The 22,894-nt window shown below is 35.6% G+C and overlaps 1 protein-coding gene and 1 long non-coding RNA gene across 3 annotated transcripts; both read left to right on the top strand.

Moving 5' to 3' along the window:
- Positions 1–6,914: 6,914 nt before the first annotated feature.
- Positions 6,915–7,849, top strand: LOC139876450 (uncharacterized). Its single transcript, XR_011768096.1, has 3 exons — positions 6,915–7,312; positions 7,393–7,539; positions 7,827–7,849. It is a non-coding gene; the product is annotated as an uncharacterized lncRNA (long non-coding RNA).
- Positions 7,850–15,040: 7,191 nt separating this feature from the next.
- Positions 15,041–18,661, top strand: LOC139876624 (uncharacterized). Of its 2 annotated transcripts, none has more exons than XM_071863964.1 (4): positions 15,041–17,171; positions 17,476–17,658; positions 17,744–17,945; positions 18,473–18,606. In XM_071863964.1, exons 1-4 carry the CDS (start codon positions 17,034–17,036, stop codon positions 18,475–18,477), a joined length of 528 nt encoding a protein of 175 aa, XP_071720065.1. In that variant the 5' UTR covers positions 15,041–17,033; the 3' UTR covers positions 18,478–18,606. The 2 variants fall into 2 exon arrangements, with proteins under 2 accessions (XP_071720065.1, XP_071720064.1); XM_071863963.1 differs by having other exon boundaries at positions 15,113–17,171; positions 18,488–18,661.
- The last annotated feature ends 4,233 nt before the right edge of the window (positions 18,662–22,894 follow it).

Genomic DNA, 22,894 nt, shown 5'->3' with positions numbered 1-22,894 from the left:
CATTATTGTTATTTACTTTACGCTTTAAATTAAGTTATATTTATTTTTATTATTTTACATTAGGTTTTAACTGCGACTAAAGTTTTAAAATCGATAAACCGGTCATTAAACGGTAAAAACCCCCCTTTATAATAATAATAATATTACTTATATATATATTTGTATTTTTATAAAATAAAACTAATATAGCGTTAAGCTTTGATTAAAAGATTCCCTGTGGAACGAACCGGATTTACTAAAAACTACACTACTGTATGATTAGGTACACTGCCTATAAGTGTTGTAGCAAGGTTTAAGTATATCCATTCTCTAAATAAATAAATATCTTGTGTAAAATTGTATCGTATTTAATAGTATTTCCTAGTAAAAATAAAGCTATTTTATATACACCTCGCATAACTATCACACATGTTCACTTTACACAAGTCATCAATGTAAACATATAATTTATACACCCTTGATAATGTATCCTCATTATCCTTGTGTACACAATTATCACCATTACATTAGATAGTGAGATTATAATCATAAACATACCCTAGTCAACCCACTTCTAAACCAAGAAGTAATGACAACAAGTTTATGATACCCATAATCTCAACATCAACCTTTTGATCCAGAAAACCTCATCTATACCAAGTGTTAACTCCAACAACTTATAGATGTATAATCCTCTTGATCAATAGTAAACTCAATATTATTTAATATGCCTTAAGGATTTCCATTGCGAATTAAACCATAATTCATGGTTGGCTTTTACAAGTATTAAAGCACTAAAGCCCCATCACAATGAATTCCACTAGACCATGCTTAATTTCTAACACCATTCTATATTGGTCACTTGATGTAATCACATACATTATACCATCAATTTCCATGGCATACCGGTACTTGAAACAATTAAGAAATATCTAATCCTTGTTTCATATTAAACTATATTTGTTTCACTAACTTGTATCATTTGATAAAACATCAAATGATTTATGGACATAAATCACCAATGAATAAAGATTTCATGATTATTTATTGTTACTTCACAACCATACAATGTTGTCTTGTAACTTCTCCAACGGATTATTACCACCCGTTAAATTAGCATAAAAATTGTCATCAATTATCCATTGTCTTACCAACAATCACAATTATTAATAACAGGGGGTTTCCATGTCAATATTCAAAGAATATATAAACAATTTCTTTTATTGACATCACATCCATGTTTAAGATTATTCAAGTAATTCTTTTCTAAAAAGTAGATTATGCATGGTTTCACTAACCATTAATCATAAATAGAAAGAAATTACTCCGTATATGGGTTGTTTATATTATGATAATTATCAATTGACACTCACATGAAAATCAATGTTCCTTTCTCCAATATCGAAAGGGAGAAAGCTAGACTCAACAAGTTTGATTATGTTTTATTAAAATTCTGATCCAATAACCGTCATCCCCCCTCACTTACGCATGGAGAGAAATGCCAGATTCATTTAAAGGCAATATAGCATCAAAGTTAATAAAGCCTTTAATCATGAAATGGTGGATCTCAATTTGCATTTACATTAATCATAAATCTGCAAATTCTAACCACACCACACATACTAATAACCGTACCTGTGGCTTTTCACCAATTTGACTTTAATTTCTCATTGACTTTGTTAAATTAATACAGTGTCATATCATGAAACCATAAGACTCGTGGTCATCACATATATTAATCATCATAACCATTGCAATACTAATGCAATGAAATGATTCATCATAATAATAAAACAACCTATTAAACACATGTAGGATCCACCGACTTTCCAACGAAAAATGATGTCCACCAAACACGTATGATCCATTAATTAAATGATGAAAAACTTTCATAAGCAAATCTTTCTAATATTGAATTATCACAATTGAATCATTTACTCAAAATATCAATTAATGGATATGCATCAGTGGATCCTGAAACATGCACAATTAACACATTCCTACTATAAATAATTATAGAAAATGAACAGAGAATGTGTACTTGTAATTATGATTGAAACCAATATGATATCCTTCACTTGAATCTTCAACCCATCAACATGATGATCAACTCCCTTATGCACATCCAAAATGAATCCCATAAGACCATAAAAATTCTGCCAGCAACACAATTCAATTCCTTCACACTTCACATCAAATTGGAAGTCATTTCTCGCACCGTTTCTCTGGGCATAGAATGCACACATATTCGATTAGATTGTTAGAAAACGGGGTTGTTAAACCTTCGTGCCTGAAACGGTAATGACTCTGGATTGATCTTTGAATCATGTGAACACTTTTCTAATCGGATATTTCGACCCTATTAGTCACGGGTTACACGAAGTTTCGATTGGGATAAGACAAAGACAAGATTGTCATCTTGGCTAAAAGATAACAATCAAACAATTGCAGAGATGTATCTTCTAATTGTTTGAAATTGAAAGTGTGTAAAAGGATTAACATTCTGGAACATTTTCAGATACACAAAGTGTGTATTTATAATGGGTCAAAAGGTCTCTTGAAAGGTCACAACCTTTGATTCACATCCATTAGTGACTTGGTAGTTAACATTCATGTATTTAGACTCAAAATGGTGTAAAATCATGTAAAAACCGCAATTAAAATGCCCTGGAACAACCCCAAAACGTTTGGGGTTCGAAAGTGCCTTTTGGGTTAAAAAAGCACCTTTTCAGCGAAACAGCATTAAGCCGCGCCGCGGGCCTAACAGCCGCACCGCGGGCTAACAAAGGACCAGACTCCACACCAGGCCAAAACCCTCGAACTCAAAAATACGCCTTAAGCCGCGCCGCGGGTGGCTAGTGTAACACCCCAGCTTAACATGACCACAATATTGTCCGCTTTGCCCGCAGGCGCACGACTTTTTTCTTGGCGACCACACACGAGAAGCACTTTCCCAGGAGGTCACCCATCCTAGTAGTGATTTCGCCCAAGCACGCTAAACTGCAGCGTACTCACACATCTGCTCTGCATGTGGTCCCAAAACGCGTTGTGTCATTTAAGCGTGAGTATTACCTTATAATCCCATGGTCACTCATGTCTGTGGGCGATGTGGGATTTGCCTAGGGTGTTACATTCACCCCCCTCAGGGACTCATCGTCCTCGATGAGGTTTGCCCCACCACCCCCAACGGCACATGAGTGGCTCTGATACCATTCTGTAACACCCCAGCTTAACATGACCACAATATTGTCCGCTTTGCCCGCAGGCGCACGACTTTTTCTTGGCGACCACACAAGAGAAACACTTTCCCAGGAGGTCACCCATCCTAGTAGTGATCTCGCCTGAGCACGCTTAACTGCAGCGTACTCACACATCTGCTCTGCATGTGGTCCCAAAACGCGTTTTGTCATTTAAGCGTGAGTATTACCTTATAATCCCATGATCACTCATGTCTGTGGGCGATGTGGGATTTGCCTAGGGTGTTACAGCTAGGCCGCGCCACGGGCTAAGCCTGTCCAGCAGCTCAATTTTCGTTCTCAAAGTTTTTCGTCTGTATGGCCTTTTCAAGTCTCGTTTCGCATTCCTTAAGTTCCAAATATCATTACCAAGTCCAAAATGAAGCCTCAAACCACCTCACGTTTTACGAACGTGTACTCCACACTCTCCGAATTCGTGTAACGTATCAATGGTTCGAAAACACTTTCAACATAGTAATCCAATCAACTAAAATGACGTTGGATCATGCTAAAATCACCAACAAGACGTACGGTAGGTGATTTGATAAAGAAATTCCAAATTTGATTTGTGGCAATACAAGAGGCTAAAGTTGAGAACGTATCCCTTAGAGTGTTGAATGGGATTTCTAGAGGACTCAATAATTAGGATAAGGATCAACAATGGTAGAGTATATGCCCCTTAGAGTTCTTAAAGATGTTTGGAATGGTGTAATTTAGTCTCTTCAAATGGTAGATTGGATGGGTTGAAGTCATGTTGGAGAGTATATTGATTTTAAGTTAAATGATCAGTACCAATGTTGAAATTAGATAGCTAAAAAGTGAAGAAAAAAAAGATTGATGGTCTGAAATTTTTGGAGTGGATAAATCATTCTGGCAACTGTACTTACGATGTAATGAATAAACATTTACAATTAAAGAGTGGTTTGAATATTTGGAATAATTGGTACTGGTCAAAATAAGAATTGAAATGGCTGCTGCAAGTCAACTTTATGATTTGAAGAAACTTTATGAATTGAAATGGCTTGCTGGTGCAAGTAACTTTATGAATTGAAATTGCTGCTGTTGCAAGTCAACTTTATGACTTGAAGAAACTTCAAGAGGTAAAGGTCTTGTCGGTTTTTGTAGCTTCTAGGCTAATGGATATTTAAAAGTAATTTTAATAACAAGAAGATTGAAAAGATAATGTTTCAAGTTAGAGTCAATTGGCTTCGATGACGTGAGAAAATCTACAAAAGAATTTCACTGCTCGACGAGCTTATGATTCAACGCTTCGTTTATTGTTGGATTCATATTATAGTTGAATGGTTTGAAGTCCTGGCATAGAATATTAAAAGAGTACGATTTGGGCTATTTATTTCTTTAGTTTCGGCCCAAGATGTTACCGATGAGGGGTTAGTATGGATTGCGGTTGGTTTGGATAGATTAGTTCGAAAACAGGATTCAAGGATCGAATGTACATTCTATGTGACAAATATGGATTGGTTGCGTATGTGCGAAAGCAAGTTCTTTTTGGTGTTTAATTGATTCAGATTTCGTTTGGGCGATTTGGGTTGCTTGGATCAAGGATGTGATTCGTGAGATATATAACGGTGGGGCGGAGTAATCTCATGTACTAAACTCAAGTTGTTCCAGTAGCTTATCAATGTAAAGTTGTGCAAAAAATTTCAATTTCATATTTGGATGGATCATCGGTGGCTGCTGTTACAGTGAAGCGAAGTTATGTTGGAGTTTCTGAAGCTTTTATTTAGATTCCTTTTGATTGTTAAAATAAAACTAGTGAAATGACCCGTGGTACAATGATTTTGTTTAAACGAAACAGTTTAATGATATGTTTTAGGTATTAAGTGAACGTAAATGTTAGTCATTTTGTTTAATGATCCCGTGGAACCACAGAGTCCGACTAAGAAACTCGTCAGCTAAACATTTCATCAAACACCTAAAATGCATATTAAACAATCTACATCCAATCATAAGTGATAATATTAGTTGTCATTTTATTTTAAAAGTGTAAATTAAAATATGAATTTAAAATTGGTTTCCTTCTGCCTAGCTTTTATACCTTTTCGTACTCAATTCAAAATAATTAATTAAAATAATTTAAAATTATTTAATTTTAATAATTAAAGTAATTATTACTCCAATAAGATTTAATAATAATAATTAATTAATTAATAAGATTTAATTTTAATTCAAAATTATTTAGATTAATGACATCACCCACCATGCTTAGATTTTTTTTCTTTTGTTTTTTAATTTTTTTAACAAAAGAATTAGCCTAATAATGACATTATTATTATAAGATTTAATAGAAATAGATAGATAGATAGATGTAATAGAAAGAGCTAGTGTAGTCTAATTGTCTAAGTATTGGGTTCTTTATTTTATATTTGGTGTATATGTAAGTGGACATGTCCAATTGTAGTCTAACTTATGGCCCGCTTGTAAATTAATTTTAAATTTAATTCCAAGTGAAAGAAAAAAAAAGCACATAACAAACTGGGATTATCACCAAAATGCCCAAATATTTTTTACTTCTTGCACCAGAGCCCAACAAAAAAAAATTGACAAAATGCCCTCGCAAGGCGCAAGGTACCTTGCGACCTTGCGTCCTTGCGTCCTTGCGTCCTTGCGTATTTTTCTAAAAAAATCACGGTTAAATGACATGTTTAAACCCGTCACTATACACTTTCATCCGACTTCGCAAACACGCAAATAAACAGTAACACAGGCGATTCGCAAAAACGCAAGCACAAACGCAAACCCTGTTCATCGCTTCCATTACTACTACCAAATTCTCCTCCTTCATCATCTCCACCACCACCTAACCCCTCTTGCCACCACCGTGACCTCTTATTCTAGCCTACAAGCGTTTACACGAAGTATTAGGGTTTTCACGCAAAGTAAATCGGGTTTTCACGAGGTAATCAAGCTAATAATCAAGGAATCAACCTCTCTACGATGGCGAGCACCCAGTTTAGTGATTACTTTGTTATTTATGTGTGTTTTATCGATTTATTTTGGGTTCGATGCGAATTGTATAAATGTGCACACCAACTGCTCGATGAAATGTCTCTTCGAGGTGTATTTGTGTTTAATGAAGTACAATCGTTGTTTTATGACATGCAACTGTATTTTAGGTTATATGGTCGAGTGAAACATACATAAACTGCTCGTAAAATTATGGAAATTAATCAGACGCAAGACCTAGTTTGCGTGCTTGCGTACGCATCGTTAAGGACACAAGGTTATATTTGCGTCCTTGTGTGTCTCCAGAAACATGTCTTTGCGTCCTTGCGTTGTTCTATTAAACGGACGCAAGTTTTTTCTTGCGTCCTTGCGTCCTTGTACTTCTGCTGATTATAAAGTTACTTATGCAGGGATTTGTGGAAGGAAAGTTAACGATGAAGAATAAGTTGACCGTTATAGGGGATGTGAAGAAGGTCATGACTGAGAATCAAATTAAAAAGTTTAAAGAAACGTGTTTTGGTCCATGGTTAGATCTTGAATACTTTGGTAATGATCCCGGGCTTGTACATTGCATGCTTCAACGAAAGAGTGTGCGGCCGGAAAGACTGGATAATGTTAAGTACCCCGATGAGCATGAGGATATATGGTTTCATTTTCAGAACAATTTTTTGATTAGATTTGGTCGCCGTGAATTTTGCCTTGTAACGGGTTTTTTGTTTAGTAGCCGGACGGACATGGCACATTACATCCCGAAGAATTATGACGTCCAGACCGCACCTATTAGACGACGTTTATTTAAGGGTTTTAAAGATTCTCAAAATGTTTTGATTAGTGATGTTGAAAAGATGCTTTTAAAATCTGATCACAGCCGTATTAGTGACGATGATGTGGTGCGATTAGCAATTATCTTGATTGTAGAGAGAGGTTTTATGGGTAAATAAGGGATCCATGTTGTGAATAAAAAGTTTTTATGGCTAGTCGAAGAGTTATCGCGTGTTAATCAGTACCCATGGGGGTCTCGTATTTGGGAGCCAACTTACGAAGCGGTTAGTGAAGGCTTTGTTATTCGTGAAAGCCAATTAGAGAGTGGAAAGGCGTACACTTTGGCGGGATTTATGTGGGCTTTCAAGGTAAATGGTTGAATATTTGTTATTTAATGTTAATATTTAGGATGTAACATAAATTAAAGTAATTGTTTTTTTATTTGTAGATTTGGATTCTCGAGTCTTACCGTCGTACCATTAAACCGTTTGCAAAAAAGACTGACAAGAATGGAGTACCGAGGGCTCTTTTTTGGAAGCGTTCATCTGCCGAGTCATTTGGAATGTCTGAATACCTTAAACTCCTACATATTCAGGTTAGTTACATTTTTAAAATGTTAGCCTATCCTAAATTGTTCATAGTTTATATGTTATCTGTTTACAGACAGGTTCTGGTATGGGCGCAAGGTATACCTTGCGTCCTTGCGTGTATTTTTATGTAGACGCAAGGTGGACCTTGCGTCCTTGCGTGTGTTTTTGTTCTTCAACGCAAGAGTTGTTTGCGTCCTTGCGTACACAGACGCAAGCTTTTATTTGCGTCTTTGCGTATTGCTTTCTGCTAATATTCTTATTTGATAATTAAATAATTAATAATTAATTGTAGGATGAGTGTCCCAAGAAAAAGAGACCTTTTCGTGGTCTGCAACCAACTGAAACAGAGCAGAGTTGTCAATGGTGGATTCAGAGTGACGTGTACTTTAGAGGAGGAAAGGTACCAGAAGATGAGATCGAGGTTGAGGTCCATGATGATGAAGTTGATACAGATGATCCAGTTGTTGATGGGTCTGAGCAGACACACCACAAGCATTCAACAGAAGATGTTCATACAGAGGGCCTTCATGATGTACACAATTTACATCGTATGTTAGAGTTTTTGACAAAGCGGGTGGACAAACAAGAGAAAGAGTTAATTGATTGCAAAAAATTTGTTATGCAACACGAAGAACTTTTATCGCAACAACAACAACAATATCAGGTACATTGAATTGAATTGATTTATGTTGATTTATTTATTATTATTTTGGTATTAATTGAATTGATTTATTGATTTATTTATTACTTATGTTATTTATTGTGTTTAGGATGATGATATGTGTTTCAATCGATCTTTGTCTGATAATGAGACTGAAGATCTTTGTCTGATAATGAGACTGAAAGGCCGTCTCCAATGCACATTCGACGTGGAATCAGAGAAAGAAAGCCAACTGGTGTATTAAGGTCCCCATTCACAACACCTGGGTACAGAAAACCTATTGAGAAGGTACAACCCAGCAAATTAAAAAAGTTGTATGTTAGATTATTGCAATAAATAATGGCTATTTAATGTTGTTTTCTGTTACTGTCTCGGATGCAAGACATGCCTTGCGTCCTTGCGTGTCGCAAAAGTGTTCTTGCGTCTTGGCTTCTAGGCACGCAAGGTTATACTTGCGTCCTTGCGTGGGCTTGTCGCAAGGTTGTCCTTGCGTCTTTGCGTATGTTTGTTTACTAAGTTAGCATTTGTATTTTACTCAGTTGTCAAAAGATGTGATTGAGAAGGTGGAAAGCATGAATGCTGTAAAGTTAGGGACTGAAGAAGATCAAGGTCAACAACAAATTAATGAGGATGTGGTACCCATGGACACAGATGCAGCAGCAGAGGTGAGTTTTGCTGGCGCAAACAATCATTTGCGTCCTTGCATCTGTTGTCTTTTAGGCGCAAGGTTGTTCTTGCGTCCTTGCGTGTGGTGTATTCTACACACGCAAGATTATGTTTGCGTCCTTGCGTCTGTTTGAATTAATTTATATTAACCTTGTTTCCCATAATTATTGTAGGTTAGTGTTGATAAGCAGCCTGTTAAAGTGACTAAGAGAAAAAGAAAGGGACAAGACTGGGCTACTGAGGAAGAAATTTGGGGGATGATTGACAGGTTTATAAATGATCAAGGAACTCTCCAACCACCGCCACCTAATGCCTGGAGAGATGGTAGAAAGTATGCAGGTCCAGCAAAAGATCCAAAGACAATGATTGAGAGCAAGCAAGAGACGCGTTGCATGTTCATCTTTCAAAATGAGCAATTCATTTTTATAAATCAAGAGTTTTGGCTTCGATTACTGGCATTAGGGCATTCTGGTTATTTGGATAACTTGGTAAGTTTGTAAGTTTGTTATTTTGTTATTCTTTTGTTAATTTTATACAATTTATTTATAAATCATACTAAGGTTACACTGTATATGTTAACTTGTTATATTTATAGCACATTGACGGCTGGGCTACATTTCTGTTGAGATATCATCAGAGATTTCTCCCCCGAGCCAGTCAAGTTTATGCCACTCCTGAGTTTCCAGCTGAGGTGCTTAAGGCTAGTTCTAGATGGACTATTATGCCACTTGGATTCCTGAACATGTTTGAGAGGTTCAACACTTATTTTGACAATACTCAGAAAGAGGTGGGCACACAGGAGGAATCTACAATAGATGGAGAGGGAATTATTGGCCAAAATCCTCCAGATTACATGTACTTAATTGGACTTGGAGACGGCAGTGTTGACCTATATCCATCTTAGGCTGACTGTGATCAGGTAAACACAAGAATTTTTACAGCATTTGTTGTTCTGGAGCAGACGCAAGGACATTCTTGCGACCTTGCTTCTTGGTTACTGGACGCAAGTTCTCCCTTGCGCCCTTGCGTGTCGATGTCGCAAGGTCAACCTTGCTCCTTGCGTGTGTTTTGGCTACGCAAGGTTTATCTTGCGTCCTTGCGTCCCGTTGTCGCAAGGTTGACCTTGCGCCCTTGCGTATGTTTTGTGTCTTCGCAAGGTTTATCTTGCGTCCTTGCGTCTGTTGTTTTGTTTTAACCTTTCTGCCTCTACAGGTCTTGATCCCAATACATTTTTACGACGAAGAACATTTCCTGCTGCTTCAGTTGAAGTTAGAAGAAATGAAGGTTTTTGTGTACGACAGTTTACCCGGATGTGTCAATGGAAAAAAACTTGACGCAGTTTTCAAGATTTTGGGTGACAACTTGCCAGTGTACTTGAAGGCGATTGGCTATTTTAACAAGACGCAAGACTCCCAAATTGTCGGATACTATGAAAATAAAGCGAGTGTGGAGTTGATGATTGAACCTGGTCCCGTTGTGCCAATTCAGATTGGTGGTCATGGTGATTGTGGGGTTTTGGTGTGCATACATATGGAGAGGATTATTTATGGAAGGGAGGAGGTTGACAACATTGGAGATGCTAAAAAGGCTGCAGAGCAGTATAGAAACAGAATGGTAAGGACGTTTTTTCGTGCACGTTTTGATACACAAGAACCGCCGCCACCAACTCCACCAGTAGAGATTCAGGTTGATTGATACATTGTAGCTAATAGGTAGCAGGTCTTGTATGCAAATATGGTGTAAATAGGTTGCTGGTAAATTCAGTTTTGCAACAGTTGTATTTGACATACACGCAAGGACGCAAGCTTATGCTTGCGTACGCAAGCTTAGATTTGCTTCCTTGCGTGTACATATTTTTGGCTGTTTTTTGTACGCAAGCATGACCTTGCGTCCTTGCGTGTGTATACTTTCGTCTATCTTGCGTACGCAAGCAAAGCCTTGCGTACGCAAGCAAACCCTTGCGTACGTAAGCAAAGCCTTGCGTACGCAGTAAGTGATTTGCTTCCTTGCGTGTGTTGTAAAACAAATTACATTTATTACATAAAATAACACAGTAGGTACCTAGAATACAAGGAAAATACAACAATACATTACAATAACGAAATCCAACAATAAGTTAAAAATAAAACTGACATTACAACAATTGCGATAGTGCTACTAATTATCGCTCCCTAAATTGCACGTTGCATAAAACTGAGACTGATATGCCTTAAAAGCTTCAGCATCTGTGGCCTTCTCCTTACCCTTCTTCGATTTTGAGTCCGATGTTTTTACTACCCTTTTAGAAGTTGATTCACCTGTTCGGTCATAAGAAGCTGTGCACGTATCCCTACCATGACCTGGTTCTTTGCAACGAGTGCAAGTTCTTACAGTTTTTTCAGTATCTTCACCCTTCGACGGAATACGTTTTGTACTTTTAGGGCGTCCAGGGGCTCTTTTCTCCTTAATGGGAGGGTTTACAATTTGTAAAATGCCGGGCGACGGATACGACCATTCTGACCGATGGGGCAAAGGAAGGATGTGTTCCAAATACGTATTTATATAAGTTTGAGTTGTGAACCAGTGTGATACAAATTGAGTAACATCCTCCACACCGAAAAGTCGTGCTGCTGCAATAACATGACCGCAAGGTATCCCCGATAACTGCCACTGTCCACATGAACATACTTTATCGTCGAGATTAACCATTCCATTTTTTCTGCCATCTCGCACTTCTATTAGATTGTTTGTCGATGGAATTGCTTGCCATCTTCTAGATTTTCTCGTCCTCTTGCCTAGTTTACGTTCAGCATATGGGGTAACCGTTGAAGTAAGACTAACCGACTGGTTGCGATGTTTGAAATACCAATCTTGTACTGAAGCGCGGAAAAACTCAAACAACATGCAAATAGGTAGTTTTCGAGCATGTTTGGATAGTGCGTTAACAGACTCTACACTGTTGCTAGTAAGGTATGAATACCTATCATGTTCAGCTCTACTTCTGGACCATTTGTGGAAACCAACTTGTTCTAAATAATTGTAAGACGCTCTCAATCTTCTTCGAAATACACTAAGATGATCCTCAAAATCCGACCCACGGTAAGCTTTCACCATTTTCCAATAATGCCATTCAAAATATTTGAATTTGTTAGATTTAGTCTTGATGCTTCCAAACAAATGACGTGCGTAAAAACAGTGAAAGGCTTCAGGAAACACAGTTGAAACACCATGTGCAATTGAAGCAGCACGATCAGAAAAAAAAGTAAGCTATGAAATACGATCACTCATACCACAACTCATTAAATGATCTCTTAGGTTGTCTAAGAACCATGACCAAACCTCGTTTGTCTCGCCGCCACCTATTCCATAGGCCAATGGCAGAATTCCATTATTGCCATCCATCGCAACGGCAACTAAATTTGTCCCCGAGTACCCTGCCTTCAAATGCGCACCATCGACGATGATTACCGGGCGACAATGTTGAACAAATGATCGAACCTACATAGATTTTAGCAGATCAAAAGTGTTCAATTATAATAAGGTCAATTATAAGTTAAAAATGAGAGAGATTATCGATACTTACAACTACGCCAAGGGAATAGTAACCCATCAAAAATCTATCTTCTTTGTCGGTGACCAAATTACTTACGCTTCTCGGGTTGTGGATCCTAATGTTATATAGGTAAAGGGGAAGCAAGAGGAACGAGTCCTCAGCACTGCCACGAAGCATCTGTAATGTATGACATTTGGCCCTCCATGCTTGATTGTAAGATATGATGACACCGAACCGTTGTCCTATATCCGCACGTATATCATTTGCTTTGTATTCCCGGTTTGCAGACTTGAAAGAATCCACAAACATACTACCCAACACCTTTTTGGTAGCATGTTTATTGTTTCCCATAATTAGTGTGCGTGAGCATGTGTGTACGTCATGCAATTTCTTTACCATAAAGTTTTCAGTGTTCCGTATTTTGTAAGCACTAATTTTCCATTCACAATTTGGCAACACACAATTAGCGGTGTATCGAGATTTGTCCGTCTTTACAGGCTTAATTTGGAAGTTTTCTTCAAGACATTTTGTAAATAGAGTGTTTATGAACTCGACCTTGTTCAAAAAAGTTTGACGAACTTTAGTTAAATCTGATACCCTATACGTGGTTGATGTTTGTGTCGTAAATTCAGGCTCTTGCTCTTGCTGACTCAATAGAGGTGGCATATTCCAGAATAAATCTTGCTTTTCTTCTTCATATTGATCTTCTTCGTCTTCGTCTCCGTCTTTTTCTCCATCTGAATCACTAGATGCGACAACAGATATCTCAAACGGGTGGTCTCCTTCTTTAATTTTACATACGTTTTCAACACCATAGTTAAACATATCAAACTCTTCAGTGTTTGGAGGTGGCATTTCAGGCTCTCCCGCTTCTAAATTATGAAGGTTTGGTTCAGTGACTTGTGTTGAGTGTGTTTCTGGGTTTGGTTGTGGTTGGAGTGTTTCTGGGTTTCGTTGTGGTTGGTGTGTTTCGTAGTTCCGTTGTGGTACGTGTGTTTATGGGTTTCGTTGTGGTAGATTCATTCGTACTTTCTCAACAACATAAATATCAATCGGAGCATTTACAATTGCATATTGTAAGAACTCTTGAAAGTCTTCATAATCATCCGTAATATCAAAAACATGGTTATTATAAATGTATCTCATTGAAACAGGTGAATTGGGTGGCATTTGTATTTTTTTAAGAACATTTTTTAATAATATTCTCTGATTCATTGGTTTTACCGGTGCAACAGGTAGTTTTAGCCGAATTCTAAAACAATCTAGGGGTAAATACATGGGAATGTTGTTAATGTACTCAAAAGAACCCCCACAACATATATGAACAACAAATTTATCTTCATTAACACAATTCATAAATACTTATTTAGTGAAAAAAATGCTTGAAAAAGTACCTTGTGTAGCCAATAATCACTGAAATTCTTTTGGAATGAGTTGTTAGGAAATGATAAATTACAAGTTCCAGGGACATTCTTTATATAGGATCGAAATTCTATCCATGAAAATCTAGAAAATCTAATGAAATCTTATCCTGAAAATCCTACCCTGATAAGATAAAGGCGTAAGGACGCAAGAAGGCTTGCGTCGGCTTGCGTCCTTGCGCCATGGTTTACGCAAGGTACCTTGCGCCTTGCGAGAGCGTTTTGTCAAATTTTTTTTTTTTTTGGCTCTGGTGGCAGGGGTAAAAAATATTTAATCCCCGACAAACTAAGGAAGAAAACCCTAGATCTAAAATTGAAAACACCGTTCACACTTTCACTCTCTCACTGGTAAACAAAACCCTAATCTAATCTTCATACTCTCTGCGCTCTATCTTCAACTATTGAAGATTTGCTTAATCTACATAGATGGTCTATCTTTGCTTGATCGTTGATTAGGTATACTAATTGTTTTTTACTTTTTCCTTTTGTTAATTATTTATCAATAGTTTGATTTTAGTGTGTGAGAACTGCAATGAGCTGCTTGATTGTGGTACCTGTAATTTGTAAATGGGGAAAAAAATAACGTTCAGAGTTTTAAAATCAGTAATCGTTTTTTGCTATCTATTAAGTATTAATATGTTTGTTAAAATGTATCTATGAATGCCGTGTCAATTTATTATGGTAGGATTGCCTCTCTTGTATTATCACACACACGCAGACACACATACACACATACATATATACATATATATATATATATATATATATATATATATATATATATATATATATATATATACATAAAACTTTTATTTTAGAACTCAAATCCAAACCAAAAATCATGTTATTTGTTGGGTCTAACCAAATCAATTAACCAACCGACTTCACCCAAATCATCATGGCTCATAGTAAATAATAATCTGAGCGCAGGCTTGTAGAGATTATATGGGCTATATAAAGTTGTTGAAATACGTAGTAATTGGAAATTAACTTGCTTATTATAAACCATGAAGAAGAAGCTATTTATAGCAGTACAAAACAGAAACGTGGAAACAATTATGCTAAGATCCATACTAAAAATAACTCCTATTTATTCCTGATCGTGCAAAAGACTCGGCCAGCCTTTGACTTCAATTTTATTCCAACAGCTTTTGACCCTCTCATTGTGTTGCTCCTGATCATTCGAAATTATTATTTTTATTATTTAGGGTGTGTTTGGCGCGTAGCTTATTGGAGCTTATGGAAGCTTATGGGAGCTTGAGCTTATGATTTTAATAAGCTCTAAGTCATAAGCTTTGTTTGGTAGACAAAAAAAGTAGAGCTTATGAAAATCATAAGCTCTCAAAAAATAAGCTACTTGTAGTAGCTTATGAAAAAAGTAGAGCTTATGTACTGAAAAATAAGCTCCAGCTAGTTTACCAAACATTTATAAAAAATAATAAGCTCCAGCTACCAGCTTCAAAAATAAGCTCCAGCTCCTGCTCATAAGCTAAGCTCCAGCTCCAGCTACTTTCGTCCAAACACACCCTTAATAAAAATGTTTGGTTGATTTGTAGGAGTTATCTTTAAAAAAGACGGTGCTTAACAGATTGTGTGACATGAAATAAAATCCCAGTCAAGAAGCTGTTAGTAAGGAATTAGGGATTGACCACGCACTTGTTCTTGACGCTCTTAAAAGTCGCTTTGAAATGTTGTGGATTTCGATTCGATAAACAATGTTTCAAAGCAACGTTTTTTTTTTTTCGAAATAAAGCCAATACAGTCGATACTTCTCGAAGGGATTAGTATAACGTCTGTAGATGCGCTTCTGCTGTTGGGGAAGTTGTGGAAGTGCTACGGGAGCACATGAAAAAAAAGAAGATTCTGATTAGTGAACTATTAGAAAAATTTGGGTTAATAGAGAAAGATGTGGAACAATTGGAGATTGAGATGCGAACGTGGATGTAAGAAGACGTCAACAACATATTGCGTTCCCTCATATAAAAAAACATCGAAGATATTGAAAACTTTGAGGATATTAACTTGGTAAAAGGAGTAATAAGAAAATACAATGGCTCCATTAACTCACTAGAAAAACTTATAATTGAAGAAGACTTGGTGAGTTGATAAAACCATTGTATTTTCTTATTACTCCTTTTACCAAGTTAATATCCTTGAAGTTTTCGATATCTTCGATGTTTTTTTATATGAGGAAACGCAATATTTTGTTAACGTCTTCTCACATTCGCATTCCAATCTCCATTTTTTCTTACATCTTTCATTGCTAACTCAAATTTTTCCACTAGTTCACTAATTAAAATTTTCTCTTTATTCACGTTCTCCCGTAGCACTTCCACAACTTTCCTAACAGGCAGAAAAGTATCCATGGACGTTATACTAATCCCCTCAAGAAGTATCGACTGGATTGGCTTTATTTCGAATAGATGATAACGTTGCTTTAAAACATTGATTATCGAACTCCACAACATTTCAAAACAACTATTAACAGTGTGAATTTAGCAATGGGCAAATCACCTTGCTTATACATGTCGGTCTGAACTTCTAGTTTATATGGTAAGTCGGTAATATTCGATGGTTTGGGCGGGCCTGAAGTAGATGATTCTGTACAAGTATGAAACTCTTAGGTGCTGTTTGTTTTTTAAGATGTTTTTGTCTGAAGATCTGCGGATCATATCTGTAAAGAAGATGTGGCCTGAAGGTCTGTATGCTGAATACTAAAGACCGTTTGTTTTTATGTCTGCAAAATAACTTAATTCTGTCTGCAGCACTTAGAAGCACATTTCTAAGTCCGCGAGATTGCAGACAGAATAAGACATTATTTCATCTTATGTCTTCTGGAAAAACAAACAGTCTGCAGTAAAAACGTCTGCGAGCGCGCAGACATAAGACATAATAAGGTCTGCAAACTGAAAAACAAACGACACCTTAATCTATCTTCTTTTTACCATTTATATTATATTTATATATTATTATATTATTATTTTTATTTGTTTCCATAAAAAACGAAAACTTTTGTAACAAACAAAACAAGGAAACAAACAAAAAGACAAAATAACACGGATGGTCCATGTGGTTTGTATCATAAATCACTTGGTGGTCTCTCTATAATTTTTTCGTCATCGATGGTCCTTATAGTTTGCATTTTGAATACGAAAAAATGCAAACCACATGGACCAGCAAAGATCTAAATGAAAAATACAGGAACCACCGGCGATTCAAATGCAAAACACAGGGACCATTCTTGATGAAAAAAAAAGTTCAAGGCTCACCAATGATTTTCGTTACAAACCACAGGGACCTTTTGGGTCAAATTACAGAAGTGCTGTTTCATCTGCAGTTAATGCTGGAATCGATATGGTAATGTGTACGTTAGCTCCTCAAAACAGATGCTGTTTTGCACCTGAGGACATTGGCAATTTTCAAGCCATGTTCCTAAGAAAGTGTCAATTTGGGTATATATTTATCTGTAAATAGGGTCAAATAACCGAATTTGGTTCAAACTTTAAAGGGAACTTGTCCAAGGTTGAAAAAATTGCTACTCAGCGATTTCTCGGTCAGGACTTTTTTAGGGAGTACTCAGCAATTCGGGGAGTACTTGACGTTGACCAAGTTTGACTTGGCCGAGTTTTGACCTCCAGTTTTACACATTTGAAACTTGTAGGTGATGGTTCCATTCAGATATCAGTTATTTTTGGATGATTTAACATATTTGGTAGAATCAGGGGAGGTACCTATGGCAAGAATCAATGATGCTGTTGAACGAATACTAAGAGTTAAATTTGCTGCTGGACTTTTTGAATATCCCATGTCCGATAGATCCTTACTCGGTGTTGTCGGCAGCAAGGTAAACTAATAGATATACATGTTGAACTTATATATATTATCCAAGACTTTTATATCTATTAAACGTGACAAAATCATCGTTCCAGCCACACAGAGAATTAGCACGTGAAGCAGCTCGCAAGTCATTGGTCCTGTTGAAAAATGGGAAAGATTTAAATAAGCCGTTTTTACAGTTAGATAAAAATGCAAAACGGGTTCTTGTTGCTGGAAAACATGCAGATGATCTCGGGTACCAATGTGGCGGTTGGACCGCTACATGGGAAGGTACTAGTGGACGAATCACAATCGGTAAGTTATATCTATACCTGGCAAATGATGCTCATAGCTTTAAAAATGGGTCTATTGGGTTAGGTGTTTAACAACCAACTGGGTCGATAAAAAAAACTTAAAGAATGAGTCCAATTTAGACCCATATGAAGCCTAACAAATAACTCCTCCGTCCCATATAGTCTTGTTTTGACTTTAGAAGTCTTTTTTCTTTCCAACTTTTGACTTTAAATTATTGTTTGTTATATAATACTTGATGAACGTTATACCGGTAAAAATATATTCAAAAACCAATCCATTGATGTAAATTTTATCAAATAATATTAAATACAAACAAAAATATATAAAGTCAAAGTTGGAAAGAAAAGGCCCCCAAAGTCAAAACAGGACAACGGGTCCTTAATGGGTCAAATGGGTATTTACAAGATTTTTAAAATATTATTATCTAGAGGTTTTACGAGTTTAAAAACTTTGACCTGACCAGTTTGACCCATCTAAAAAATCATACCCGTTTTGCGGTATACGTTATATCTGATGGATGTTGATAGTCTAAAATGATGTAGGGCTGAATGGGTTGAACGCCTAAACGGTTCATGGGCTCTGTTAAAGAGGCAATCGGAGACAATACCGAACTGGTATACGAAGAGAATCCGACAACTGAAAGACTTTTGGGACAAGTTTTCTCTTATGCTATTGTAGTCGTAGGTGAAGCTCCATATGTTGAATCGGGTGGTGATAATCTAGAACTCATAATTTCTTTCAAAGGAGATGAATTGTTAAAGCTGGTAGCAGAAAAAATTCTGACTCTCGCAATTCTGATATCCAGTAGACCGTTGGTTTTAGAGACGTCGGTTTTGGAAACGTTAGAGTCGTTAGTTGCTGCCTGCTTGGTTGCCGGGCACTGAAGGAAACGGGATTAACTGATGTTATTTTTGGAGATTATGAGTTCCATGGGCGGCTTCTGGTTTCATGGTTCAAGTCAGTTGATCAACTGCCTTGGATCATCAAACAAACTCGTATGATCCTCGTTTTCCGCTCGGGTATGGTTTAAAATGTAAAGTCTAATTATGTCATGGTGTTTGTAGTTTTAGCACCTTCCTATTCAGTTGAGCATGGTCCATGGAGTATCACTTCACTATTTCTAATAAAAGTTCAATTGATCCAATTGAGCATTATTTTCGGTATTTAATTTCTTGTTATTTCAATTATTTCGAATGAATATTTTTTTGTTATGCATTTGTGATGTCCGGACGACGATTATCGAAGCAGTGTCTTAAAACTAAAGTATGAGTGTCTACATCTTACCTTCTCATCTCATATATTCTGACTAGTGGACCAGAACATATAGTTTTAATAATTTGGATCGGATTGTGTAGTTGGGATTTTCGGATTCGTTTAGACCATAACACTTATTCGTTTTGTTTACTAAATTCTAAATGTAAAAAGAAAAGTACTCCGTATGTTTTACTGCATGGATAGTTAGATACTTTTTTTTTTTTTTTTTTTCCATTTGTTAAAGGTTATATCTAATTTAGTTTTTCTCCCAAATCATGATAAGAATAAGAAAGAAACCGGGAGCAACAGACAGAATATATATGCCATTTAGTGCTTTGTCCCAACCCCCAAGTTCTGGGTGATGTTGATAGTGGCATGGAAAACCTTTGTTCTATCTTTTGCACCATTTTCTTTATTCTCCAAAAGATGCCCAATCACATTATATATGGATATGAATTTCTAGATTTTTAAAACAAATATGTATTCTTAATTTTCTATTATAACTGAAAACAACAAGTGTAAGTAATAAAAACAGTATTAAAAATTGGGAATGCTAGCAAAAATATAGAAGTTCTAGTTTTAGCATTTGTAACAACTTTAGTTATCAACCTATCAACTATGAATCTCAAGCCATAGTTTTGTCATGGGTTACAATAATACGAGAAATGCTTATATGAGAAACTTTCTTTCCTTTTTAAGAGTTCAAATATATATCTATAGTTAATATTAAAATGCTATAATGATGATCTTATTATTAGGCTAATTCATTTGTTAAGAAAAAATCGAAAAAAAAGAAAAAAAATCTAAACATGGTGGGTGATGTCATTAATCTAAATAATTTTGAATTAAAATTAAATATTATTAATTAATTATTATTATTAAATCTTATTAATAATTATTTTAATTATTAAAATTAAATAATTTTGAATAATTTTAAGTAATTATTTTGAATTGAGTACGAGAAGTTATAAAAGCTAAACAGAAGGAAACCGATTCTAAATTTATATTTTAATTTACACTTTTAAAATAAAATGACAACCAATATTATCTCTTATGATTGGATATAGATTGTTTAATATAAATTTTAGGTGTTTGATGAAATGTTCAGCTGATGAGTTTCTTAATCAGACTCTGGTTCCACGAGTCATTAAACTAAATAACTTTAGCATTTACGTTCACTTAATACCTAAAACATATCATTAAACTGTTTCGTTTAAATGAAACCGTGGTTCCACGGGTCATTTCACTAGTGTGTGTGTGTGTGTGTGTATATATATATATATATATATATATATATATATATATATAGTGGTAGGATCAAGAGGGAAGTAACCAATCGGGGGGAAGCGGGGGGAAGCAAAAACTTTTTTTTTTTTTTTCGTTTTTTGAAAAAACTTTGTTCACGAACATTATAGATGAGATGAAAATATGAACATTTAGTAGAGACACTTTGTGATTAATATTTTTATTTTGGCGGGAAAACGCTCGAAGAAGTAATATATAACAATTATCGTGTTTTTCGAGCGTATGTTGAGGTTTTAGCTATTGGGGTTTAGATATTAGGGTTTAGATATTAGGGTTTATAGGGTTTAGATATTAGGGTTTAGAAATTTAGGGTTTAGGGTTTAGATTTAGGATTTAGATTGAGTTTTTAACACGAACGGTTTAGAGTTTAAGGTTTAGGGTTTAGGGATTATGGAATAAACCCAAAACACCAAACCCTAAACCCTAAACCCTAAACTCTAAATCGGGCTAATTTTTCTTCACAAAACATGAAAAAAAAACGTTCATATTCTTCACGAACAATATTATCTTGAATGTTATTTTTGTCAATCGTTTTTCCACCTAAATAATAACATTCATCACGAAGTGTCTCTTCTAAATGTTCATGTTTTCGTGTGATCTTGATGCCGGAAAAAAAAATTCCAAAAAAAACGAAAAAAAAAAAATTTGCTTCCCCCCGCTTCCCCCGATTGGTTACTTCCCCATTGATCATGTCCCTATATATATATATATATATATATATATATATATATATATATATATATATATATATATATATATATATATATATATTACACACACGCAGACTAATTGAATTATAATGTGATTGTTTTTAACCCTTTTCTATGTCTAGCCAGTTAGATAACAAGACAAGAAAGGTTTAGTCTTAATAAAAGATCTTATTCCACTATGATAGTACTCATAAAATGGAAAATAATCACGAAATCACACAAGAGATCACATGTAGATCTCAATGGTCCATTGGCCTACATTTAGCACTGTTGAATTATTTTTTTTAATATAAAAGTAACTAACCCCTCCATAATATATTTCATTTTTAAAATCCACATCATTCTTCCTTAATTACTCAAAAAGTATCAGAAGCCACAAAGTGCAATTATTTGTGGTGTCAATAATCCAGTCCCTTTTGACTATTAAAATCTTTTTGAAAAATTGTGTTCCGTTATAATTCAGTAGGCTTATAACTATCTTTAATGGTTATAAGAACAAAGAGAGAAAAAGAGAGAAGAAGGAGAGAAGAAATATTGATATTGATATTTCAAGAGAAATGGTACACCTTAAATGGTTACCATACATGTCTATTTATAGTATAAAATATTACTATGCAAGAAATATAATAATAATAAAATTAACATCCAATCTAGATATTTTATAACACAATCTAGATATTTTATAACACTCCCCCTTGGATGACAATTTTATTAGAGAATAATATTACTGCCTCGTTAAAAACCTTGCTAAAGAAAACCCATTGGGATAAAACTTTAGCTAAGGGAAAAAGAGTGCAGCATAGAGTTGACTCCCCCTCAAATAGGCAACGCCTGAGTTGTTACATCTTCTGAACATGTCTCATGCCAATATTATGAACGTGTGTTCTGAAAATAGCAGTTGGCAGTGCTTTGGTATAAAGATCAGCAGAGTTGTTGATTGAACGTATCTCATTTTAATCTGGTTGTCTTTTACGAGATCTTGAGTATATGAGAAGAATCTGAGGTTTTCATCTGAAACTGTATCATCTAAATCTTTTATGTACAAGTTTAGCCCTTGTGATTTGTCTACAGTCTCCTTCATGGTTTGCTCAAACCCTTGTTTCAATTCCTATTCCTTTGTAGTCTTTTCTGAGCCTTACCAACATACCATTCTTTTCCATCAAACTTATGACCGTTAAGACCGTCTATGGCTTTGGCGCCTCGTCAGTATTTATATTTTGTTCAGTCACTTTTGATACTCTTCTTTCATTTGTATTATGCAAGCTGCATTATCTTCATATATAATTGTTGGTGAAGATAGTTGTTAGTCTTTTATAGCGTTCTAGTCCACAAGAATCAATAATGATTTGTGTCATTGATCTCAACCAAACACATTTTCGAGTAGTTTCATATAATGCAATCACTTCGTCATGATTTGATGATGATGTTGCAACAAGTGTTTGTTTTAAGAACGCCATGATTTTGTGGTATCTCCATTTAGGAATACATATCGAGTTTGAGATTTATCTTTATGAGGATTTGATGAATGACCTGCATATATATAATCAACCAAATCTTGTTTTGAAACGTTATAATAAAATAATTTTAAATCAGCAGTTTCTCAAGGGTATCAAAATATGTGTTTGATCCCGCTCCATTGTCATTTGAGCTGAATCTTGCCAACAAATTAACTGCAAGAGA

The sequence above is a fragment of the Rutidosis leptorrhynchoides genome, chromosome 11 (assembly GCF_046630445.1).
Source record: "Rutidosis leptorrhynchoides isolate AG116_Rl617_1_P2 chromosome 11, CSIRO_AGI_Rlap_v1, whole genome shotgun sequence".
Lineage (NCBI taxonomy): Eukaryota > Viridiplantae > Streptophyta > Magnoliopsida > Asterales > Asteraceae > Rutidosis > Rutidosis leptorrhynchoides.
Note: the sequence above shows the minus strand (reverse complement) of the source record. Positions and strands in the feature narration are given on the sequence as shown.